At 40.3% G+C, this 27,295-nt stretch overlaps 1 protein-coding gene across 3 annotated transcripts; it reads left to right on the forward strand.

Annotated features, from left to right (window-relative positions):
* Positions 1-1,573: 1,573 nt before the first annotated feature.
* Positions 1,574-26,583, forward strand: LOC134227732 (uncharacterized). 3 transcript variants are annotated; one of them, XM_062709393.1, is made up of 4 exons: positions 1,574-1,754; positions 25,018-25,361; positions 25,417-25,710; positions 25,780-26,583. In XM_062709393.1, the coding sequence occupies exons 2-4, from the start codon at positions 25,043-25,045 to the stop codon at positions 26,493-26,495; spliced, it is 1,329 nt and encodes a 442-aa protein (XP_062565377.1). In that variant the 5' UTR covers positions 1,574-1,754; positions 25,018-25,042; the 3' UTR covers positions 26,496-26,583. The 3 variants fall into 3 exon arrangements, with proteins under 3 accessions (XP_062565377.1, XP_062565378.1, XP_062565376.1); XM_062709394.1 differs by having other exon boundaries at positions 1,583-1,638; positions 25,009-25,361; XM_062709392.1 differs by lacking the exon at positions 1,574-1,754 and adding an exon at positions 23,981-24,142.
* The last annotated feature ends 712 nt before the right edge of the window (positions 26,584-27,295 follow it).

Genomic DNA, 27,295 nt, shown 5'->3' on the forward strand with positions numbered 1-27,295 from the left:
AAATTTCACTCAATCTCTCAACATTTTACTCTCATTCTTTCTCGGGACGGTAGAAAATGCGACGTAAACAAAAATATGCACATTCCACGACAACAAGATGCCAGATGCTATAATTCATAATCATTTTTATTTGAATGAGAAGATATATTTACTCATCCAAATTTCTTCCAAATACTTAAAAACAATATTTTTTTCACCTTTTGAAATCGAGAGAATTATAAATAACATGATAACGTCAACGTATTAGACAGTTTTTCCTATTAACGATGCAGGATCATTTTCATAATCCTGGCCTTTTGGCAGCACGGTGCGGCTAGAAGTTCTTGGGCCGAGTTGAATTTTTGTTTGGTTTGAGAATACATTTTCAAATGTATTCTAGTATGTTTATATAAGTTCTAGTGATATGTTCTAAAGATAAGATTGAAGTGCGTGTTTTTAGCATTATGTCGACGTCGTCTTCATCTTATTGGCATTACATCCCCACACTGGGACAGAGCCGCCTCGCAGCTTAGTGTCCATTAAGCACTTCCACAGTTGTTAACTGCGAGGTTTCTAAGCCAAGTTACCATTTTTGCATTTGTATATCATGAGGCTAACACGATGATACTTCTATGCCCAGGGAAGTCGAGACAGTTTCCAATCCGAAAATTGCCTAGACCGGCACCGGGAATCGAACCCAGCCACCCTCAGCATGGTCTTGCTTTGTAGCCGCGCATCTTACCTCACGGCTAAGGAGGGCCCCTCAACATTATGGTGTGGTGATTAAAAGCTTGAAGCAATGATTGTATCGAGCACTGTGACGATTTTCAGGTAGGTGTTTATTTGATGATACCGTTTTGTAAAAGTGGAAAGAATCACTCCGGCTCAGTGGTGTGGCGTCGGAGAGCAAAATTTTGAAATCTTCATTTTTATTTTCTACAATTGGATCAATTAGGAGTAAAAAGAGTGATTGATAAATATTGAGTATTGTGAAAAATAAATGGGAGACTTCTTAAAAATTATCTATCATAAACTTACGGCTTCCAAACAGTATAAATCATTAGTTTTCTGTACAGTGAGCCGGGAACCGGGTCCATAGGCCCAAGTAGTGATTTACCCTACTTATATAAAGGACTAAAATCATGATAAATCCTTCTCTTTTGAATGGAATCTTTGTTTACTGCAACTATTGAGTTTCTAAAAAATGCAATGGAAATTTTATAAGTTTGGTAAAAATATATTCGAAATCCGCGGAGACGAGCCAGCCTCGGGCTGAAAGTCTCCTTAGTAAAGACAAAAAAAAAAAATATTCGAAATTCTAATGCAATTCATTATGACATCTAATCAATGTTCTGAAAAGCTAATGAAGCTCATAAACTAATGAAAGTAAATATGTATAATTTTTTTCTGATGCGTAAGAGACAAGCATTTTATCGTGACACATAAGTTTCATTCATAAACAGTATACCTACTCGCCCTTTTCGTAAAACATTCATTTCGAACATTTTTCGCAACATGCGTGTTGCCATGACGAACCTGGTCTGTTGATACTATTTTAGGGGTTTAGTTATTTCTTCCTTAGCCAGTAGCCAGAAGTGTTTCCCAGTATAGCGATTTGATTTATTCTCTGTCGGAATGTGTAGAAGAAGTCTCATTTAGATAAGTGGATTGCAATATATTTGAAGCGTTTCGTTCATTTTCACATGATGGAAAATTGATTGCAAATGTGAAAAAATCGGTGAATTGTACAGTATAATCTATTGGCTGGGTTTTTGGTTAGTATGGATTGTGCATGAGTGAAAAAATGTGCACTGTTTCACTATGATGTTTCGTTTGTAATGTGTCAAGCGTAATACATTCAAAAGCGTTTGAGATGAAATTAAATCAAGCACTCATTTTTAAAACGCCACAGTAATGTATAAAAAAATAATAAAATATTAGGATTCTAAATATTTTTGCGTCTTGATCCATGATTTATTTATTCAATTTCATTTATTGCTACGATACAGAATTATACATTTCAGCCTTGAGTCGTATAACAGTTTCCTAATAAATGAAACGATTTGGTTGCTATAGCACAAGTCACGTTTGTTGTTTTGCAAACTGTATCACGTCTCGTAAAGTCTGGCTTGCACTTCATTCATAAATAATTCAGCCAAAACGAAATGTTATCATGGGGTGATTACATGTTCTATGGTAATTTTCGACTTAGTTTGTTAATTGAAATAAGGTTAAAAAAATGTTCAAAGCAATATTTTTGATTTTCGACACATTTACTTGAAATAAGGAATCTTGTATTTTTATTTAAAACTAGCGAAAGAAACCCAGCTTTACCCGGGTGTTGCAAATGTCACAATGAACTATTTGTAGCACCGCACTCTAGATCAATTTCCGTGCGTTTGTTTTGTTTTCCTCAACAGCTGGCCCAGAATTGTTTCTAATGATTTTTTTACATTTCCCCGTTAAATTCACCAACTTTTTGAAGATACAACCTTGCAGATCCTAAAACGTTTCGATTAGGATAAAAATCTTGCAAATCGGTCAACCCGTTCGCGGGTTAAATCGTCAGGAAGGAAAACTCAACTCATTTTTATTATATAGAAGAAGATGGGGCTGATCGGTCAATGCGTTTGTATGTGTGTGTGATTATTCAATTTGATGTTATTGCCGAGTAGAAACAAATTGGACCTATTTTCCGATAGCATTTTTTTGCCTTCCTCGTACAACAAAGTTGTACCGAAAAGCTACATTATTACTCCCAAAAATAACTTTTGATAGTAGGCTTAAAGAACCATAGTGTTATATGTATACACAGGAATTTGTTTTTACACGATTTTTTTTCGCTCGTATTTTTGATCGTATGAACTAAATTTGCAACCAAACTCTTCGCAACATGTTTCAAAAAATCCAGAATAAATCAAAGAAAAATCACATGATAATTAATATGCGTTAAACATTAAGGATGAGTGGAAAATTGAGAAAATGTAAATCGTGTAAAAACAAAATCCAGTGTATAGATCACTTTTGGATATCCCCCTTCCCCTTAAGTTGTCCACGTGGTATATGAAGAGTCCCATTATATTCATTTATTTATACTCACTGAGAGAAACCACGTCGAATGCAACTGAAGATGTTATAAGTGAAGATATTCAAATTTTCTGATCAAAATACACACATGGACCTCAAAAAAATGTTCTGATTGCGTTCGATGGAGCAATATCAATGTTTCATCTTTGATGCTGATTATAAATTTTATTCAAATTTGATACTGGCGGACTTTGCGTCTCGCGTCGCTCAAATACAATGATGCAGAACATGTGCGTTTTCTAGCAAGTGAAACATTGAGAACAATGGAACGTTTCCCGATGTTCACGAATATCTAGACAAAACCGATGTAGTGCCAGATTATCGCTGTTTTATTGAAATTGCTTTAAATAAATCATTTCATATGTTCTCCTTCCATTTTGAAGCATGGTCAATTTTTATAAAATTGAGTTGTTTATACCAGTTGCCCATCGGGCTTGGTAGTCATACTTATTTATTTATTTATTTATTCATTTATTTAATGTTTAGCCTTATTTGAATCGATTAATCGTTGGGTACACGGTTAGAAAAAAGTACCTAATTTTAGGTACTTTTTTTTTCTTGCATCTCCCTCCCTCTTCCCTTTGTTGTCATTAATTAAATATTTGTAACGGCCTAATCATTAATCATATCGATCGTTAATCATTAATCATACACATAGTGTGTCAACATTTAATCACGATCGGTAATCGGTAAAGGGGTTCAGAAGTTACACTAAATTGCCCGTTTTCTGAACAATACCTCTCCCTCCAGAACCCTCCCCCTTGTCCAAATTACCCTCCCATATGGTCGCCTCCTCATAGTGAATATGTGTACAAAATTTGATTGAAAAAGGTCCTGTGGGTTGGGAGTTACACTGAGTTGCTCGTTTCCCAAAGACAACACCTCCCCCTATACCCTCCCTTTTTTCCCAATGACCATCCCATCCCCTCTGTTATCTTTTCCTTACAATTAGAATGTGTGTAATCCAAATCAAATTTGGTTGATACCGGTACAGGGGTTCATAATTTACTTTGAATTGCCCGTTTTCTGAACAAAACCCCTCCCTCCAGACCTCTCCCCCTTTCCCAAATCCCCTCCCATATGATCGCCTCCAAATAGTGAACATGTGTACACAATTTGGTTGAAATCGGCCCTGAGAGTTGAAAGTTACACAGAATTGTTCGTTTCCTCCCACCATCCCTCCCCCTTTTTCAAATGACCCTTTGTTTACTTCCCCTGAGGATGGAGAATGTGTGTACCAAATTTGGTTGAAATCGGCCAAGTGGTTCAGAAGTAGTTAGCGAACATACATACATAGAAAGAAGATATATAGAAGAAAAAGATATTAGTGTACATAGTAGTTAGGTTATCAAATTTTAAAAACACACTAGCGCCTCCTAAAGGCCGTCATGATATATCATATCTTAAAACTTAAATAACAATGTAAACAAAAAATCAAATTGAAGTTGGAAGGCCAAGCCGGCCGAGCACTGTGCATGTAAAAAAATAATTGTAGAACAGAAAACGATTTAATAAAGAAGAATTTTACTACTACTAATCTCCGGATTGGCAATCCCACGCCTTTGCTCGCAATGCTACTGGAAACCCTCTCTCAAAACGTTTTTGCCATTTCTCTGCCATCTGGTCCTCTGGGTTTCTAAATAGCATTCAGATTTTATGTTATAGCTCACCGTCATCTGAACAACGTACTTAGAATATATCACATCGATGTCAGTTCAAGTGTATAGAATTAAAACGAGAGTTTCCCACGTTGGTTTCACTATTAACTCTGAGTCGCCAACTGTTCTTATTACACTAGATACAAATTCATGCAATTGCAGGCCTCGAAATAACTGTGAAATAGCCATCAAGAATTTTGGCTGAAATTGAAAGTCAATGTTACTTGATAATTGCGAACATGGACGTATTGCCTTTTCAGACTACGTGTTTGATCATTTGATAAAATAATGTATCTAGAATCTATATGCTAGATGCAAAACTACTTACGTTATTGTTTTCGCTACAAAAGATACACTTTCACGTATATTTGTGCCAATAAATCTAACGGATCTATAAAGTGCGGCATCTATACCGACGCGGCATCTCGGCCAGGATTTATCCTATTGTTTAATCTCGGCATCGTACTCCTGATTTATGTTCCCTTTTTCCTATCCCTGACCATACTGCCTTATTGTTCCATAAATTGACCATTTTTTCGCAGGAAAAGATATTTATCTCGACTGTAATAAATACAGGTGTGTTTTAGTTGGCTTGTCAGTATCAAGTATTGGTGTATGCCTTCACAAGACTAACTGCAGTGCTGTGGACCCTTCGAACGTATCATCAGTAATTACACGCCTCTTCACAGTAATTCACTTGCTGTATTCAAGGCTGTTATTTAAAATCAATCAAAAAGTAACACTTGTTCCAATTGTCCGTCTTCTAATCCGGTGTGTAATTTGCCATTCTTCCTATCTACTCTCCCCTAAAGTAAAACATACCTCGAGCCAAACCATCGCACGTGGTCGCATTGTGAATGTTTACTCGCCTAGGGGGATTTTATTTCGCTCCCGCAATGCTGCTTTTCTGGTGAATGAAATTAAATTGACACTCATCATCGTCTTCTTCAGAGCATTACGTTCTCACTGGAACATGCCTGCCTTTCGACTTGGTGAGCGTCTGAAGTGTGGACACAGAGGGCCTGTCGTTTCATAATCTTGTACTTTATATGGTTGAAAGCGTAACTTGTGGTCAAATGAGTATCGTTCTCTCTCGATCCTTGACTGGGCTTAGAATCGAATTCACTGTCTCCGCATTAGTAATTCAATACCTTTACTCCTAAGTTTGTGTGCCATTTCTTATTATCAGGGAATTTTGTCGCTTGGGGATATATGTACATATTATTATCAAATGGTCACTATTATGAGAATGTCATGTTACTAATTTTGGAATGTTTATAAATTGATATTTATACAAACTATTCTATACAATGTCAGTACACATTTAATAAACAAATGTTAAATTTTAAAATCAGCCAACAATTTTTTTGGGTAACATTTTAAAGTGATCACAATTGAAACCATCATCCGTATATTACCAGGGATACTTGTTATTAATAATGCAAAGCGGTATTGGCAAACGAATTAAATTGTGATAAATTGCTCCCAGGATACTTTGCGCAAACACCCTTCAGTTGTTTAAACACATGTAGCTCACAAAGAATACAGACAGATGAAAATTACATCCCTGAATAAACCATGGATAAAACGGGGCGTAACCGTTGAAGGAGATTTAGAAGACTTTCCCAGTCTGTTTGCAGTGATATGTTTGGTATGCTTAGCTGCTTCCGTAAACATGGAATACCAGCGAGGGGTGAATAATAACAATATGTTGTGTCTTTTGTTGCCGCAACACGTGTTGATTTCGGGGTGATGGTGAAACTGGTGGCAAAACCGTAACGACGTTTCACACGCTTCGGCAGCATTCAATCTTAATTAGCCTAATCATCAAACTGCTACCATGCATACAGCTATAATGTGCAAATGTACTCAGCACACTTTCTGGGGCTAAGATTAAATTTTCACAAATTGAAATTGAGTGATAATTGGTACGGTGTGCCAGTGCGTTGTGCATCTTCAATCATTTTTTCAATCGACTTGTGGTATGTAAATTGTGGAAGTCTTTTCCCTAAACCTCGAACGCACAATGTTAATTTAAAAAAATACAGGGCAAAAAACAATCTGATTCAGTTCAGAGACAATTTTCAAGCAAATGTTAAAAACTAGCGACGCAAAGTAAGTGTCGGAAATATTAAAATTTGTGATGAACTGTACATTTGATTGAGACTAAATCTAAATCAACTAAATAAGATGCAGATCTTAAACTGGAAATTTTGGGTCTTATTGACATACTGGAGAGTTTGATCGATATTTTCCTGAGCTGGTTCAAGAAGATGGTTCATTAGTTTACTGTCCGTTTTTCTTTACATTGGACGTGGCTAGCCTTTCGCATGAAATCGATAATGAATATTATTAGGAACTGTTGGTACGTTTTTATTTTACATTCCAACCGCAAAGTGGCTAGAATTGTGTTTTAGGCTCGTTTATTTAATAGAACTTTTATTATTCAATTTCTCTTAATGGTGCCTTCGAGCCATTTTACCATTTATTTTACCATTGAATCAACCCCATATTTTACCAGTGAGTTAATGCGTTTCTTTGGAGTCCCAAGTAAACATCCCCCTAAAAGTGAGATAATTTTTTTTCACCTCACAACATTTAAGGTTTTATTTTCCATAAAAGCTGTAGCAAAAGTTCTCCTGAAAAACTTTGTCGAAGACACCAAGTTCGTAATTCCGTTACTTTTGCAGATTTTTCACGTTTTAGGCTGACAGCCCTTTAAACATGTTTTCTCATCATATAATTTTCATTTTTATTTCTACATTTTTGGCATATACTAGAAAGTTTTAGATAATATTGAAATACGCCGTTTGGTGGCTATTGCGACTTAAAACCTTGAAAAATAAAAAAAGTTCAATCAATGTTGAGTTTGAAGTTATATTTGAATTAACTGCAACTTGACAACGGGCAAATTGTGGCAGTTAATCTCATACGCATAACAAAGTACGAGTAATGAACTTTTAATTAATACCTGAACTGTAGAGTTGTAATTGAATGCAATGAAAAACCATTTCTGTTCACAAAAGCGTTTTCGCCCTTTTGGAATGTTGGTGCTGAATTATACATTTTGCGATGGTTTCAATTCCCATGTTTGCTCTTAATTTCAACTTACCCTAGAATAATTGATTTTATTTTTTATTTTTTGCAAAGCAGTTTAATCTACATCCAACTAGTGACTGTTAGATTTTCTAACAATTCTGTATAAGAACCTACCAACTACGAACTGGCCATATGCGGAATTGTTAGATTCTTATTAAAAAATGTAAGCTCGCCAACAAATATTGTAAGAAAAGATTGCAAAATTGTAAGGTCTCATACAATATTTGTATAAGAATCTAACATTTTCAGTTGTTCTTATACAGGTTTTGGCAGATTCTCATACAGAATTGTTAGGAAATCTAACAATCACCCAACAGTTATTCAAAAATATTAACATCTCAATAAAAATGGGCGGATGGAAGCTGTTGTTGAAATATGTTACCAACAAGTGAGAAAAATAGCTCCAGTACCAGGTGTTCAGAAGGTTAGTTAAAGCTAGATAAAGACAATTTACTATTGTATTTTATTGAATTTTTCTAGCTTTGTGGCGCATAGAAGTAAATTGTAATTGTAAATTTATTGAGTACGATATCCTACCGGCAATAAGGTAATTGATTGTAAGTATAGGTAAATAAAGTAGGCAAATAAGATTAGATTAAGTACCTTGCGTAGTGTAGTGTAGGGTATAAATAGTGTAAGCTGCGATTGTTTTCTTCAAGTCGAGTGAAGTACGAGTCTTTGAAGACGGCCACACCGTTGAGGTCGAAATACGTATCTGCAAAGATAACAAAACGTAGTGGAATTAAATGGAAAGTACTAAACTCGTGTTAGACGGTTGAATACATTCCACTAAAAAGAGCTTTACATATTTTTTCTACGATACCGTGCACGCACCCAACTTTGCGCAGCTCCTAACTTTGCGCATTTTGCGATTATTTTTGTAATAGAATGCATTTAAATTGAATTTCGAAATATAATTATAACTTGTCAGCACAATATACATGTTATCATAACAGTGCATGCATTTTTTCGCTGTTAAATGTCACATTTTTCATTTTAATAGTCGAAACTTGTACTGAAAACAGTGAAAATGACCAAAATGGCGTGTTCTTAGCACGAATGACAAGTGACGGTCTAACCGAAAAACTGTATTTTTTGTAAATTTTTACATTCGCTGACAACTGTTTACACATGGACCCAATAATTATAATATTGTTGAAGCCATCTCATGAGAATTTGGTTTGTTATTTACATTTTTTGTTAAAATATATGATGCGCAATGTTAGGAACAATTTTTCAATACAGTGTACCTAATTTTGCGCACAACTCGTATTTCTTCGATATTTTCAACATTTATGATATACCCCGTCGGAATAGGGTTTACGCAAAAAAGAACTTTTGTTTGCTGTGGCCAATGTACATAAATGAGGCTGTACATACACCAACAGACGTGAAAACATACTAAGTATGTCGAATCATAAGAAAATAATGCTGGGCATCCTCATATTCTCAAATATGCTCAGATATGCCTACAAATGGAATGAACATGAATTGTTATAATAGTATTAGCTGAAAAAATAAAATTTAGATGAAAAATTGTATAATAGACGCTCGCTTCGTGTTAGAAATTTCCCAAGTTATGTGCGCAAAGTTAGGCATATAATAAGGGGTCTGCTTTGAAGTTCAATTTACTATTTATTTTAAATTTTTGTACCAAATTTATTTCTCAAACAATAATATGATAATAATACTACAGCATGAAAACTATTTCAGTCAAATAACTACTTTCTGTAAGTTGTACGAGTTGATTCAATTTTGCATTTCCTTAACTGCGCAAAGTATGGTGCGTGCACTGTATCCTTTTTTACACTTTATATCAGGGCAAGGAAGCGATTAGGAAAATAATTATACATTTGGGGTTCATTCACAAATTACATAACGCAAAATTTGACCATTTTCAACCCCCACCCACCTCCTTGTAACGTTTTTGTATGAAAGGGTTTTGAAATTTGTATGGGCCGTAACGCTCTGGCAGGTACCCTCCCACCCCCTAAAGCGTTATGTAATTTGTGAACGGGCCCTTACTTAAGCATTTTTTCAGGGGTTTTCAACCCCCTCCCCCATGTAAGATTTTTCCCATACAAATTATTTTTATTTATATGGAGCGTAAGAAAATGGCAGACCCCCCTCCCCCATAAGTGCTTACGTAATTAGTGTACGACCCCTTTGGAGCAACAAAATTTAAAACTACCCAAAATTTGAAAAAAGTACATGAAAAGACATGTAAAACATTATACTGATTTCCTAATTGTGGCTTGTTTGAAAGCATTCTTTCGACGTTTCTGCTTAACAGCCACTGCACAATGGTCCCAGAGTCAAATCTAAAGCCAAAAATATTTGCGCCTAAACTATTAATTTTAGATATATAGTGTCTTTGGGGAAAAAATCATATTTTTTGACGATTTTTTTCATGTAGTGAAATTAGGGTGGTAGGGGAGGAGGTTCGGTTGTGGGCACCGTTCGGTTATGGGCACCCCTATGTATCTTTTGACAGATAAGAGATGCTGTCATTCTGACAACCGTCATTTCTTTGCTATAATAGCATGATGTTTTGTGCTCAATATCAAACCGGATGGGCATCTCTACTTTGAACTAGAAACAAATAAATTTTAAACTAGAAAAACAACACGAAAGTTTTTTTTGGCCTTTTTCAAAGTGTCATAAATTAAAGGATTTAATTCAAAAAGTGAGTTCTAATGCGTATTTACACAGTAAATTTAATCTATTTTGAGGCCCAATGTCGATTGCCATCAAAATTTTAACGCGAATTTTTTTTTTCTCGTTCCGAAAAGGCTGCGAAATTCGGTTGTGGGCACCTTTATTGGTTCGGTTATGGGCACCCTCATTTTATTGATAAATCATTCAATATCGTTTTACTTGTCCCTTAACTTATTTTTAATAACGTTTTAAGGCAGTTTTTATAATTAGTTTGACATAATTGTTCGAAATAATGAGTTTATTTAATATTTTTGTTCTTTGGGCATGTCTAGTCATTATACACACACTTTTTGGAACAAAGCGTTTACCGATTTGCTTGCAACAAGTTGCATTCGGAATGCTTTCCCATTGTTTCCTATTGAAAATTGGTCAGATCGGACTATGGGATCAAAATTTATGGCCAAAATATTATTTTTTGAAATGAACGAGAAAGGCACTATTGTCGCTAGGGTGATTAATCAGGATTTTTTTGACTGTGATGCTTACCAATAAAACGTAAATCAATGAAAAATTGAAACCCATATACCTAAAGTGCTATTTTAGACCTTTCTTATGGGATTTTTTTCAACATCCTCCTTAATGCACCGAGGGAGGCATCACCACTGCTAGGTGAATTGATTTGAGTTTTTTTAGCGTCTCCTGGCTTTTAGAATGAATAAACTATTCCTTGTCTTTAAATCTGGGTGGTTTTTATTCATGCTTCTTTATTTTTAGCTAAGTTTTCAAGGGTGCCCACAACCAAACCACGAAATGAAAATGTCCAAAAATGTCAAATTTTCTAAATTGTCAATATTTTTTTCTAAATCGATGAAATCATATTAATTTCTTTGCTAGTAGTAAGGTTATAAGTTTAGCTTTCGATTGCTATGCAAATGTCGACATAAGATCAACCAGGGCCAAAGTTATGGACCAAACACAAAAGGGTGCCCACAACCGAACCTTCTCCCCTACCTATATTTCAGAAGTTCATAATATAAACTTTTTAATTTTTTGGTATAGACTTGTGCAATGTTCCACAAAGTTGTAGAGCAATTAATTTTTAGCATCTTTGCAGAAGAAACCATTTTTCTATAACTTATGGTTCACAATTTATGAGTTTTTTCAATAAACACGCTAGGCATTAAAGTTCAAAATGTTATGGAAGGCAAGTAATACAAAAAAGAGCATTTCTTGAACGCAACAAACTTGGCTGAGTAGGTACTGATGGGGCCTTCTAGGACCTCTGGGATTCCGTGGGAGGAATTACTTCCACTGGTACAGTGGCCCAGAAAACGCAGCAAACAATTACTCACAATTATCGAGCCGAAAACTCATCAATTAATCGCCACAGCTGCTTGCCAGAATCGTAGGCAATTCGATTTACGGTTTCCCTCACAGCTTAGCCACCTTATTGAATGTAATGCGTTCAACTTCACTCGCGGGATTGAGTTTCGGATCAAAAACAGAATTCGTCACTTTTGTACAGCAATTTATTGAACCGTATACACCAACTGGGGAAAAAAAACACTATACGCCCGATTTAAACGTTCACCGTCCGAGGTTTATGTTCATACTAAAAAACGTTACTGTTGGACGTCGGTTGGATTCTACCTCTCTTCTCATTTCAATTTCGTGGTCTGACTGACCTGCTGACCACTACTTAGCCAGTGTGCACGTAGGAGAGTAGAATTAATGTTTGATCGGTGATCATGATTGATCTTTAGGGTGGATCATACTTTTAAGTTATTTCAGTTGGAAATGGAATTCATCTTAATTTAAATTTAGTCCTTAATCTAATATTATATACAAATTCATTCATCATTCCGGCCACCTTGAAATGGTTCAGACATTTCAATACTACTCTCTAAACTATTTACACTATTTACAATTGTGTCACGAACGACTCTCCACCGTTCTCTATCACACGATGTTTGGTTGATGATCGTGGCTACTCGGATAAGCAACCATATGACGATTCGGTAATACACAACGTGACTTCTCGGCTCTCGACCACGTGACTGCTCGGCTCAGCAATGCGCCATCTCGGTTCGGGTTGGTGGCGATGCAGACACTCGGATGCATTTTGAAGGTGGAAAGGATCGATTGCCAGCGAAGAAGAACGGCACATTAGTCGTTGACATCTGGGAGAGAAAAAAACCGGTAGCTCGAACGCGAAATGAAAAATGTATTGGAACCGCAATTACCTGCGAGGCTCCAACGAAGGCATCGAACAAATTTCGGCGTGCTCTACCAGGATCTCTTCTTGTAGACGAACTAGGGCTTTTCCGGAACTGGGAGAACTGCTATTTTAGCAACTGGTCTGACGACTGCTTCGGATGACGCTGTTTTGAGGGTGACGACTCGCACTACGCCGTCCTTGCCGGGATGAACTTTCATTATCTTCCCGAGCGGCCATTGGATCGGTGGTAGGTTGTTGTCCTTTACTACCACAATTTTTCCTGGCTCGATGGTGACTGGGCTCTTGCATCCCTTCGTGGCGCGTGATTGGAGCTGCTGAAGATATTCTGGATACCATCTAGACCAGATTCTCTGGAAACGCTTCTGTGTGAGCTCCCAGTGTGACAGGCGGTTGTCGGGAACTTCGGTCAGATCGCACTCGGCGACGGCTTGCATGTTTGTTCCTACCAGATGTCATCGACTGATCTACCGTTCTTCTCCGCTGGCAATCGATCCTTTCCACCTTCAAAATGCATCCGAGTGTCTGCATCGCCACCAACCCGAACCGAAATGGCGCATTGCTGAGCCGAGCAGTCACGTGGTCGAGAGCCGAGAAGTCACGTTGTGTATTACCGAATCGTCATATGGTTGCTTATCCGAGTAGCCACGATCATCAACCAAACATCGTGTGATAGAGAACGGTGGAGAGTCGTTCGTGACACAATTGTAAATAGTGTAAATAGTTTAGAGAGTAGTATTGAAATGTCTGAACCATTTCAAGGTGGCCGGAATGATGAATGAATTTGTATATAATATTAGATTAAGGACTAAATTTATTCATCATTGGTCCGGTTCGAAGGACCAAATGCTGGGGCCTTTTAAGACCTCTAGGATTCCGTGGGAGGAATTACTTCCACTGGAACAGTGGCCCAGGAAATTCTGCAGTCCACTTACTTGCTCAGACCACCTCCGACACTTAAAAGAGTACCAAACTTTCTTGTGCCGCCCTGATGGCTGGATACTGGATGGAAGTTAGCAACCACCGCTTAGTCACTTGCGCAATCAAGTGCACTCAATGCACATTCAATCACTGTCTGCTCGATAATTGCACAAATGCACTCACTGTCCACTTTTTCGGTTGTCTGCCTTTCGATAACGCGCGGGATCGGATTCGGAGTTGTTCACAAAGATCGTTATCGGTGTTAAACTATCGAGATTTTATTGCCACTACAAACTGACAAACGGAACAAACAACACAATCGACCAAGTATAGTTTTCCGTCCGAGGTTTATTTCATACTGGTCTATTCCTGATGTTGTACATCGGTTATAGCATTTTCTCTTTTCTCACTCGGTATAGCTGACCACTACCTACATGTTCAACGGTTATCTGCCTACGCGGGAGAGTATAGCTACTATAATTGTATCGGCTCATTTCAGTGGTTAGGGTGAAACATAGTTCAAAATTCAAGGGGTTTGAGAATCCGAGTGCAATTTCCTTACAACACCGATTATTCTAATCTTAATTCTGATAATATATACAAATTCAACAGGTACATTAGGGGAAAATCCGGAACGGAAAACCTCAAAACGGCGCAAATCTTCCTCAAGCACGAGATAAAAGTTGTAAAAAAAGGATCGATGGGTGTTGAAAATTGTTTTTTTGCCTTATTTAATTTGTAAATGAACCATGTAACGTCAAACAACCGTACGCTCTGTCGACCAGCATACTTTGATCGATCTAACGTTTCTTTCCTTACGAAAATCGGTTTTATTTGTATATATTTTTATGTATTGATTTTTGAGGTATATTTTGTATGGATTTAACCACCGACGAAGTTTAACTGCACATCTTTTTGTTGAATACCCATGCTGCCGTTCTACGCATACTTGTACCAAATTCAAAAAACGACAAATGAGCTCTAACGTGTTTATTGAAAAAGCTCATAACTTGTGAATCATAAGTGATAGAAAAATGGTTTCTTCTGCAAAGTTGCTCAAAATTAATTGCTCTACAAATATGTGGAACATTGCACAAGTCTATACCAAAAAATTAAAAAGTTAATATTATGAACTTCTGAAATATAGGTACCACCCTAATTTCACTACATGGAAAAAAAATCGTCAAAAAATATGGAATTTTTTTTCCCAAAAAAAAACTATATATCTTAAATGAATAGTTTAGGCGCAAATATTTTTGTCTTGCTAGATTCGCTCTGGGATTGTGCACTGGTCGTGTATTACATTTACAGACAAGGTATTGTATTTATTTGACAGGCTCAGGCGTGTATAACACTTAACGGAGCCGAGACTCTTTATGATATTTACAATCGATATCATCTTATTATCAACAGTTAGTAAGATTGCGTAATTTGTTGATGGACGGGGTTGGGATTTAGGTTGGAGGTATTTCAGCTGCTCATCCGGGTATTTGACGTCATGTTTGGTTTGGCGTAGCGTCGTGCTCGGGTTTTGGTTCTTCAGGGAGCATCTTCAGGATGGCCAGAGCTTTATGGTATACGGAACAATAAGACAGAGAAAAGAAAAAAAAAACTGAGAAAGAAATAAACTTGAAGTATTAGACTTTGATGTCAGATGAGCAAAGAAAGGCATAGATGGCCTACAAACAAACCACATCGCGATCTCCGAAAACACCTTAGTTCCCGGAAGGGTTGTTTACCTCGGGCCACAAGGGTATCCAATAGTTGCTCTCTGGAGGCGTCATTTGCCGTGCAATACCAAACTACGTGATCGATGTCATCGTAACCGGCTCCACACCTACATAGATTGCTATCAACCAGGTTAATTCTATGGAGATGTTCATTCATTTCATTTATTTAGTTAACATCTAAACAGATAACACTGAATCAACAATTTGACGCCACAATGCGCGGTTCGAGGCCGCATCTCTCCATCCTCGGATACGCCCCACGCTCGCCAAGTCGTTCTGCACCTAGTCTGCCCATCTCGCTCGCTGCGCTCCACGCCGTCTCGTACCTGCCGGATCGGAAGCGAACACCATCTTTGCAGGGTTGCTATCCGGCATTCTTGCAACATGTCCTGCCCATCGTACCCTTCCGGCAGCTACCTTCTGGATACTGGGTTCGCCGTAGAGTTGGGCGAGCTCATGGTTCATTCTTCGCCGCCACACACCGTCTTCTTGCACACCGCCAAAGATGGTCCTAAGCACCCGTCTCTCGAATACTCCGAGTGCTTGCAAGTCCTCCTCGAGCATTGTCCATGTTTCATGTCCGTAGAGGACAACCGGTCTTATAAGCGTATTGTAAATGACACATTTGGTGCGGTGGCGAATCTTTTTCGACCGCAGTTTCTTCTGGAGCCCGTATACTATAGTAGGCCCGACTTCCACAGATGATGCGCCTTCGTATTTCACGACTAACGTTGTTGTCAGCCGTTAGCAAGGATCCGAGGTAGATGAATTCCTCGACCATCTCGAAGGTATCCCCGTCTATCGTAACACTGCTTCCCAGGCGGGCCCTGTCGCGCTCGGTTCCGCCCACAAGCATGTACTTTGTCTTTGACGCATTCACCACCAGTCCAAGTTTTGTTGCTTCACGTTTCAGGCGGGTGTACAGTTCTGCCACCTTTGCAAATGTTCGGCCGACAATGTCCATGTCATCCGCGAAGCAAATAAATTGACTGGATCTGTTGAAAATCGTACCCCGGCTGTTACACCCGGCTCTCCGCATGACACCTTCTAGCGCAATGTTGAACGACAGGCACGAAAGTCCATCACCTTGTCTTAGTCCCCGGTGCGATTCGAACGAACTGATTGGACATAAGCCTCGACATCGTGCGAATGAAGCCTCGGCTTAAGTCCTAATCCTCTGAACCACGCTCGCGCAGAAATTTTAGGAACTATGGAAAATAGCCACCGTCCAAGTTCATTGTGTGACCAATTCATTTGCCAATTTTGAAAAGTATTATGACGGACTAATGGGAAAAACTCGTTGTTCGAGATTTGTCTATCATAAACTTCTCCTTCCTGTGCATCCACCTTTGCTAGCGAGTCCGCCTTCTCATTGCCATAGATTAGGCAATGGGAGGGGCCCATACAAAGGTAATCTTGAATGATCTTTCGACCAAATCACGCATCTGCTCTCTTATATTTGTTAGAAAGTAAGATGCGTGCTTAACTGGTTTCATAGACCGAAGAATCCGATAGAACTAAGGCTATCCGAGAAGATGAAATAATGGTCTACGGGCTGATCGGAAATTATCCCCAAAGCGAAGTTAATTGCTGCCAGCTCAGCAACATAAACCGAGCACGGTTCTTCAAGCTTCAAGGTTGTTGAATTTTCATTGAAAACACCGAAGCCAGTGGATCCGTTGATGCGAGAACCATCCAGATGCGGAATGGAAAGATTTCGAAGATGATATGGTATTCCTTGCTTTGCATGTTTCATGGACAGATCGTATTCAATTGAGAAACTGTCGTTGATGAAGTAAGCTCGAGGTGGATTATAACATGGAAGACAAAGATCTGACGATATGTAGCTGAGATAAACTCTCAGAAAACTTGATCGGCGAACCATATCAAGCATATTATCGAAGTTTTCTAGGACAAGTGTGTTACTTGTTCCACATTTGATCAGTATTCTAAGTGAGAGCTCCCAGAAACGGTGCTTTAAAGGAGTGACTCCTGCAAGTACCTCCAGGCTCATGTTATGCGTTGAATGCATACAGCCAAGGGCAATACGCAAACAACTATACTGAATTCGTTCCAATTTGATTAGATGGCGCTCAGCTGCTGAGAGGAAGCAGAAAGAACCGTCCTCTAAAACAGAGAGAATAGTCGTTCTATAAAGTTTGATGAAAGTCGATAGTTTATCGGTAACCCATGTCCCAGGATGGAGTTACGCACTACAACTGTTGTGTCTTCATTCCACGTCGAGCATCCGTGCGAGACGGTTGTAAGTCCGCTTACGGTCTGCTTCTCATTCGGTTTTTTTCCTGAAGTACAGGTAGTGGTTTTTTTCCGAAAGTGTTTTGAAGCATAGTGCTTGAGTGGAAGTGGTGCTTAGCTGTAGCAGTTAAGTAGCCATTTCGTTGGTTTTGCAACTACGCAAAACTTTGCAGTTTATTCGGCGTCCATCGCAGGCGCAGGCATCATCGTCCCACGCCGACAATCATCATCCATCGTGCGTCTCCACCAACACAGACGCTGCCGTCCTGCCACCATCCATCCACCCAGTTGCAGTGTTGGGTGCGGCGAGAACACCAACAATAGCGTAGTTCGCTTCGACCGCACCACCGGCGAGTGTCTATCGAGCTAGTGTGTGCTGCCAGAACTGTTAGCCGGCAACACAGCAGTGTGAACGCAAGTATTTAATTGAGCTCCCTCTCATTGTTCCCCTCTCTTCTCCATCTTATTGGAATAGTTTTTTCTTTCTTTTTTACTCGTCTTCCCCTCTGTCCCAAATCATTATTTTGTTTGTGTGTGTGTTTTTTTTTCTGCCCTTGTGATAATTGTTTAGTTTTAAAAGAGATTGTGCCTCGCTGCAGCGGCGCATTTCGTGTCCGCAATGCGCGAAGGCGAAGTTGGCGGGGGTTACTTCGTATTCCATGTCAGATGTTTCGTTGCATTCGGGTGTTCCAAACCAAAACGAAATGGACACCAGCAATGCTAAAATTTCCTCTACGAGCCCCCGTCCCAAGGTCTACCCTCACGACTCTAGTGGGCCGTATGTTGTTTTCTTTCGACCCAAAGGCAAACGTTTGAATATCAGCCAGATTAGCAAAGATCTGGAAAAGCGATTTTCGTCTGTCACGACCATTGACATGGTTGGGTCCAGTAAACTCCGTGTCACGGTCAGTGATCGCAAACAGGCCAACGAGATTGTCACCTGTGAGCTTTTCACTCTCGAATATAGGGTGTATTTACCGTCAGCAGTGTGTGAGATCGCGGGGGTGGTGACGGAGGGAAGTATGACATGCGACGATTTGAAACAAGGTTTCGGTCGTTTCAAGAACGTTTATTTGCCTCCTGTTGCGATACTGGATTGCAAACAAATGTATTCGGTGTCGCAGGAGGGAGAGAAGCGGAGTTATTCCCCGTCTGACTCTTTCTGCGTCACTTTCTCCGGGTCCGCACTGCCTGACTACGTAGTGATTGGCAAACTTCGTCTACCTGTTCGGCTGTATGTACCGAAGGTGATGAATTGTGTTAATTGCAAGCAGCTGGGCCACACCGCTCAGTACTGTTGCAATAAACCTCGCTGTGCATCATGCGGAGATAAGCATGTGGAGGGCGCGTGCAAGACGGCACCGAAATGTGTCTATTGTAACGAAAGCCCTCCACATGCTCTTGAAGCTTGCCCAACGTACATACAGCAGCGAATCCACCAGAAGCGGTCTCTTCAGCAACGTTCTCGGCGAAGTTACGCCGAAATGTTGAGGAAGGCCGCTCCTCCACTCGTTTCTGACACCATCTACTCGTCTCTTCCTTTGGACGATCAAGGTAGCTCTGACTCCGAGGTTGGAAATGGGGTTCCCTTTGTTTTCAATGGCTCAACGAGGAAGAGAATAAAACAGAGCCAGCGACCCTCGAAAAAGCCTAGGAAACAGCCTCAAAGTGAGCCTCAATCCAACATGGTCAAATTCAAAGCGGGTGGAAATACTCAAAAACGTTCAACTTTTGTGGTTTCACATCGGGATGATCGAGAGTTTCCACCGCTTCCGGGAACATCTAAAATCCCAGATGCCCCATTTTTTGCGATTTCTCAGCCAGAAAGAGAGCATACAGAGCGAGCAGAAGAACTCCCGAGCGCTCCAATGTTCACACTTTCTGGCATCGTGGAGCTCATCCTCAACTTCTTTGATGCTTCCGACCCCGTGAAGAACATGGTCAAAACTGTTCTTCCTATTCTGACTCCTCTCCTGAAGCAGCTGGCTTCAAAAATGCCCTTCCTCGAGTCATTTGTATCCTTCGATGGCTAACTTAGTCAATAAGGGTAACATGATTTCGATTCTACAGTGGAACTGTCGAAGTATTCTTCCAAAATTAGATTTTTTTAAATTTTTAGTTAACAAATTACAATGCGATGCTTTTGCTTTATGTGAAACATGGCTAACACCAGATGTGAACCTTCATTTTCCTGATTTCAACATAATCCGCCGCGATCGGGCAAATCGATATGGAGGGGTGCTTTTAGGGATCAAAAAACAGCACTCCTTCTATAGAGTCGATCTTGCGCCGATGTATGGCACCGAAGCTGTGGCATGTCAGGTGACTATTCGAGGAAAAGACCTCAGTATCGCCTCGATATATCTTCCTCCAAACACCGCGATACCTCGAAGAGATCTCTCGCACATCTGCTCGGTTATGCCCGAGCCACGGTTGCTCCTGGGAGATTTTAACTCCCACGGAACAGGCTGGGGGGAACTGTACGACGACAACCGTTCATCAATGATATACGACCTCTGCGACGACTTCAATATGTCAATTTTGAATACAGGAGAAGTTACACGAGTGGCTCCTCCAGCAAGAGATAGCCGTCTAGATTTTTCCATTTGTTCGAACTCATTATCGTTGGACTGTACTTGGTAGGTGGTCCAAGATCCCCATGGTAGTGATCATTTGCCGATCGAAGTTTCGATTTCCAATGGACATAAGCAATCTGCTTCCATCGATCTTTCATATGACCTCACGAAGCACATCGATTGGGGCAAATATGCGGACGCCATCAGCGATGGCATACAGTCGATAGAAGCACGTCCCCGCGGGAAGAGTACAAGTTTCTATCGCAGTTGATTCTTGAAAGCGCTCTTCAGGCACAACGTCGGCCGGTGCCAGGAGCTTCGGTTCGTAGGAAACCCTACAGTCCGTGGTGGGACATCGAGTGTACGCAACTTTATCGCGAGAAATCCGCCGCGTTCAAAGAATTTCGGAAACACGGGGCGATCGTTCTTCACAAACGATACACCGCGCTCGAAATCCAGTTCAAGAAACTGGTCAAAGTGAAGAAGCGCGGATATTGGCGCACTTTTGTTGAAGGTTTATCGCGCGAGACTTCAATGAAAACTCTGTGGACCGTCGGGAGAAGAATGCGCAACGCGTCGTCCGCAAACGAAGATCGTGAAAGCTCGTCGCGGTGGATACTTGACTTCGCAAAGAAAGTTTGTCCGGATTCGGTACCGGTGAGGCAAGAGCTACGTGATGCTTTTGCAGACAGGGATGATATGGATCGTCCCTTTTCGATGATTGAATTCTCACTTGCTCTCCTTTCATGTAACAATTCCGCTCCAGGGATGGATAGAATCAGGTTCAATTTGCTCAAAAACCTCCCAGACGTCGCGAAGAGGCGCTTATTGAACTTGTTCAATCAGTTACTGGAGTGCAACATTGTTCCGGATGATTGGAGGAAGTGAGGGTGATAGCCATCCAGAAGCCCGGAAAACCCGCGTCGGATTGTAACTCGTATCGCCCCATCGCGATGCTGTCATGTCTTCGGAAGCTGTTGGAGAAGATGATTCTCTTCCGGCTAGACAAATGGGTTGAATCGAATAGTTTGTTGTCAGATACACAATTTGGTTTCCGCAGGGGCAAGGGAACGAACGACTGTCTTGCGTTGCTTTCTTCAGAAATTCAGCTTACTTTCGCTAAAAAGAGCAAATGGGCTCAGTGTTTTTGGACATTAAGGGGCTTTTGATTCAGTTTGCGTCTATGTCTTATCTGACAAACTCCACGAGTGTGGACTTTCACCAATTTTGAACAACTATTTGTACAATTTGTTGTCAGAGAAGCGTATGAGTTTTTCTCATGGTGACTCGGCAACTTCACGAATTAGCTACATGGGTCTCCCCAGGGCTCATGTTTGAGCCCCTTCTTTACAATTTTTACGTCAGAGACATTGATGAATGTCTCATGCCAAATTGCTCGTTGAGACAGCTTGCAGATGATTGTGTTGTATCCGTTTCGGGGCCAACATCGGTTGATCTGCAAGGACCGTTGCAAGATACTCTGGACAATTTGTCCACTTGGGCTACGAAGCTGGGTATCGAATTCTCTCCGGAGAAAACTGAGATGGTTGTCTTTTCAAAAAAACATAAGCCGGCAAAGTTCCCGCTCCAACTGATGGGTAAGACAATCACTCATAGCATATCTTCTAAATACCTCGGGGTCTGGTTCGACTCGAAATGTACCTTCAGGAAGCACATTGTGTATCTGACACAAAAATGCCAGAAACGGATCAACTTCATGCGATCAATAACCGGAACATGGTGGGGAGCGCATCCCGAAGATCTTATGACGTTGTATAGAACAACCATTTTGTCGGTCCTCGAATACGGTAGTTTCTGCTTCCAGTCCGCGGCTAAAACACACATGCTGAAGCTTCAAAGGATTCAGTACCGCTGTCTCCGTATCGCGTTAGGATGTATGAATTCGACACATACAATGAGCTTGGAAGTACTTGCGGGAGTACTGCCACTAACAGATCTTCTTTCTTCTTCGTTGGCATTACATCCCCCACTGGGACATTGCCGCCTCGCAGCTTAGTATTTATTAAGCACTTCCACAGTTATTAACTGCGAGGTTTCTAAGCCAAGTTACCATTTCTGCATTCGTATATCATGAGGCTAACACGATGATACTTTTATGCCCAGGGAAGTCGAGACAATTTCCAATCCGAAAATTGTCTAGACCGGCACCGGGAATCGAACCCAGCCACCCTCAGCATGGTCTTGCTTTGTAGCCGCGCATCTTACCGCACGGCTAAGGAGGGCCCCTAACAGATCGTTTCGCGGAATTATCGCTCCGGTTCCTCATCCGCTGTGAGGTTCTCAATCCATTGGTCATTGATAACTTCGAGAAGCTGCTCGAACAAAACCCTCAATCTCGATTCATGAGTATTTACCACTGGTACATAACGCTGGAGGTAAGCCCTTCTTCGGTAGATACCAATCGTGCTAACTTCTTAGACTCTTACAGTTCCTCTGTTACTTTTGATCTGTCCATGAAGCAGGAGGTTCATGGAATACCAGACTTTCTGTGTGCGGAGGTCATACCTCCATTATTTGCAAGCAAATACGGGCACGCCAGTGAGGAGAGAAGCTTTTTTACAGACGGGTCCAAAATTGATGACTCCACTGGTTTCGGTGTTTTCAACGTTTTTCATAGCGCCTACTTTAAGCTCAAAGAGCCTTGTTCCGTGTATACTGCTGAACTAGCAGCTATACACTATTCACTCGAGCAAATCGCATCCCTACCTCCTGACCACTTTTTCATCTTCACCGACAGTCTAAGTTCCTTGGAGGCTGTTCGGTCAATGAAACCGGTTAAGCACTCAGCGTATCTTCTAAATGGGATACGGAAAGCTTTGAGTGCCTTGTCACAACGGTCTTACACAATCACCATGGCTTGGGTCCCTTCTCATTGCTCGATCCCGGGAAATGAGAAAGCGGACTCTTTGGCTAAGGTGGGTGCTATGGAAGGTGATATTTACGATCGGAAAATCACCGTCGATGAATTTTTCACATTAGTTCGTCAGGAAACCTTGAACAGCTGGCAACAGAAATGGACAAATGGGGAGTTGGGTAGATGGCTGTATTCAATTCGCCCGCAGGTGTCGAAGCGTCCATGGTTCAAAAATTGAATATGGGACGAGACTTCATTCGAACCATGTGTCGTCTAATGTCCAATCACTACACTCTAAATGCACATCTTTTCAGAGTGGGGCTCTCGGAAGGAAATCTCTGTGTTTGCGGCGAGGATTATCAGGACATCGATCATGTCGTGTGGGCGTGCGAGGAGCATCGTGGCCCCAGATCTGCGCTAACTGAACATCTCCGGGTCCGAGGAAAACAACCAAAGCCTATTAGGGAAGTGTTGTCGGGCCTTGATCTCGAGTACATGTCCCTGGTCCACCAATTTTTAAAAGTTGCTGATGTAAAACTGTAATCATTGTCTGCCCATTCCCTTGTCTGTCGTACACCATATCGAATGTCTTCCTCTTGTTGTACATTTCCATGTCTGTCGTTATGTCTTCCTCTCGTCGTTGTCTCCCAAAAAAAGTTTGTCCCGTTACAGATGTAAAAATGCGAGGAATGTCAACTTTGTGAACATCAGCATTGTAATTACTTAAGCACCCTAAAATCCTTTCCTTTCCTACACTATTATTGTATTCCCTAACCTCGAATAAACCGCGAGTCTTTCGATTCCCCAAAACTAACACTATGTATAAGAATCAAGAAATGTATGGTTAAACTTGATTTCGGCTCCGTAACGCTTCACAAATGAGCAAATGAGCCTTCCAAATAAACGAAAGAATAAAAAAAAAAACTGTTATGTCACGAGGATGAAGTTTATGAACAAAACGTAATGCCGATTTGAAGCAGAATCGAAGTAGTCATGGACCATGAATCAATTTTATCAAGGATTATTGTTTTCATTGTTTTCAATAGTTTTTCAGGCGAAATCTTTGGGTAAGTTACATTTAACAGGATATTTAAAGCACGCCGCATCAACTGAAACCATCGTCAAGTGTATAATTAAGTTAAATCTCATTAAAACCCCATTCCCTCCACTATTGGTGCTACATCCACTAAGGGTACGGTTACCCTACTGGAAATGTCTACAATTTCCCTATATTTCTGTTACAACAGGTTACAACGAAGGGGTTTTTGATTTCGAATTTTTATTTATACTTATATTGTATATTTCATGAATGATTAGATTCGCTCGACGAAATTCAAGAGTTGTCAATTTTGTCTTTGAAGGCATTTTCAACAACCTTTTTATTTTTACTATTTATAGAATACCGCATGATTTACGGTTTTAACAAAAACCAATAGTGATCAACTAGAAAACCTACTGCATCGAAAAAAAATGTTGCATGTGGTGGTGAGGGTCTAGCGAGGTCCGAGGGCTTGCCCCGCTTGTTAGCACCCAAAATCCGATGTGCCACCGTCCTGTGAGCGAGTATGCTGAACGTTGGAACGTAGATGCCATCCGAACAAGTCATGCTTCGACCTATCATGGGCGTCTACGGATCCAGATTGGCCACAACGATACAACCCCATTCCCCCTAAAGTTATATAAAACTAAAAATGTGAATAAATAGTAGTTAAGCTTATCTGATTGTTAGGGAAGGTACCAATTTTCTTTCTGGAAGAGGGTCGAACAGCTTGTATTGGACCGCTTTCGTTTTCTGTTGTTTGGTATGAAGTGTGTCCTCTCGAAGCAAGTGAGTGCCAACCCTGGGATTAGATTCGCTCGAGCTAGCCAAAAGAAATATTACCCATTCTATATAAAATCTTCAAAAAATATAAGTATTTATAAATATATGTACATTTCTTAGAAAAATCCATACCAATAGAATCACAATGGACACCGCTTATTCGGCAGAGATAATAAACAAATTCAATAGTATGAATCTGCGACCTAAAACGCGTAGCGATCCTGAGTATGGAAAGCTGACTCCAGACCAAATCTTGGATATTCATAGACCTATTGATGACCAAAGACCAAAAACTTCATTCGTCCCGGCAATATGTAATTTCCAAACTGCTCGGAAGATGGCTCAAGAAAATTTGGAGCACCAACCGCTACCAGACGCAGTAATGGATATAGCATTTAGAAAGGCTCAGGTGGCAGGGTCTGCTAATCCTGGGGCAGCTCTGGAGGTTGGCCCATACGCAACAGGTACTTATTGCTATCCTATGCCAAATTCCCATAATAATATTCATCTTCTTTTGAGGTGTTGGATGCAAAAATTACAAAGCAGGACCTACAAAATGTACCAAATACAGAGTTTACCGACCAAAAACTTGTGGGGTTATTCCAAAGCCGCTAAGTGCATCTGGATTGAATGAAAGAATTCCGGATTTTAAGAAACGAGAGAAGGTTGGCGCCATGGACTTGGCGATAGGATGGGACTACCGTACAAAACGAGAACCACGGCGCGCAATCTATATGGATGGATCAAAACCATCTGTTGCGCCACCAATCTTCGAAGTCGTTGAAGCGCCCAAAGAGCTTAATTTACCAAATGGTAGGAACTATCGATATCGTTTTTCTAGATACATGTATACATCTGTTGATGAAAATTATTTCTTTTTAGTTGTTCATTCTGGAGGGGTATTTTCAAATACTTTGGGCGAAGAAGACTTCTTTGATCGCGACATCATCCGACAGCATGATGAGTATACAAAAAATTATAACCTTGCTAACCGATGCAAATGTAATGGAAGTGCAAATTCTAAAAAGTCTAATAAGTCGGCAAAATCCGAACGTTTAGAAAAGTCTAATCATGGAAACAAAAACGAAGAGTTCAATGCTACTGAAGGTGCTGAACTCCCTGATCTTGCTCAACAAAGATTTAAAGGTTCACCTAACTTGGCTCAAATCACAGACCAAGAAGTTCGATTGCAAAGTTCTAGGCACAGGTCTCCAGCTGATAAACACAAGGACAATAAAATACCGCGCTTATGCCATAATGCTCCGTCGGATGAGATGACATACAAAGTACAACACGAGTTTAGGTGCGCTTTCAAAGCCGGAATTCCGCAGAGTAACTCGTCGGGAACAGTTGCCAGCTTTGACAGTGGAATATCGAATTGTTCCCAGAAGAATGAACCAAAAAAACTAACCATTCCCAAACCACGTGATCCGTACAGTAAGAAGAACTATATTATAGACACCCTAGCACCTCCATTTGCATTCTGGAAGAAAGGATCAGGGTATCCTGATTATTGGCGTTTGGTGAGCGTTTATCAGCATGCGTATAAACCTGCTGAGAAACGAAAATATCCTTTGCTCAAAACGGTATATCAATAGAAAAGTTCATTTTGTTAGACAATGTATGAAACCAATAGCGAAATGTGCACATTTGATCAAAATAATAAAAATTATTGAGATTATTTTACTCTACCGTGTTAATTTTAATTTGGTATCACGTTCGCATCAACTTAGGCAAATTACGAACTAGATGGCGGTAGTGACTGTCGTGTTCGGAGGAGACGGCTTTACCCGAATCAGCCGTCTCCAGCTGCTGCTCGATCCGCAGCAGCTCGGAAGCATTACTTCTACCCGCGAAATTCATCACAAAACTGAAGCTAACTCCGCTCATCTGTCACTCACACATGTTGCATTCGTGTCCAATGCATATGCCCTTTTATTCTGTTTATATTTATTTTATCATACCCGTCTCAATCCCTACAGTGACCAAACGTCAAATGAAGCAAAAACAATTCGCGCGCCACGAGTGATTGATTGGCCAACTAATAGGGGAGGAGAAGACCACCAGCTGTCATCGAGAGAAAAAGTAGAATCATTGAAATTTCACACGGTGCGGTATATGAAATGAACTATATTTTTGTTATAAAACAAAAATTAAGGACGTTTCCCAAAAAAAATCTTGGTTTACGGGGTTAGCATTTAAAAAGCACACAAAATAGACATGATATCTCGATTTTTATATTTTTTTCGAATAAGCAGTTAGATAAGCATGCTAGAGATTGAAAAATTTCTAGAGACAGTTTAATTCTCATTTTCTATATCATGCCATGTCAAATTTCCATGGTTCAACTTTTTCTCTAAACTTTTCCAGGTGGCAGCACTGATGAAGGAACCTCCCA

This window comes from Armigeres subalbatus, chromosome 3 (assembly GCF_024139115.2).
Source record: "Armigeres subalbatus isolate Guangzhou_Male chromosome 3, GZ_Asu_2, whole genome shotgun sequence".
Classification (NCBI taxonomy): Eukaryota; Metazoa; Arthropoda; class Insecta; order Diptera; family Culicidae; genus Armigeres; species Armigeres subalbatus.

Coding starts and splice junctions, on each gene's coding strand:
- LOC134227732 (XM_062709392.1), top strand. CDS start 24,069: ATGGACCATGAATCAATTTTATCAAGGATTATTGTTTTCATTGTTTTC. Junction 25,362..25,416: donor GGTTGGCCCATACGCAACAG/GTACTTATTGCT, acceptor TCTTCTTTTGAG/GTGTTGGATGCAAAAATTAC. Junction 25,711..25,779: donor AGAGCTTAATTTACCAAATG/GTAGGAACTATC, acceptor ATTTCTTTTTAG/TTGTTCATTCTGGAGGGGTA.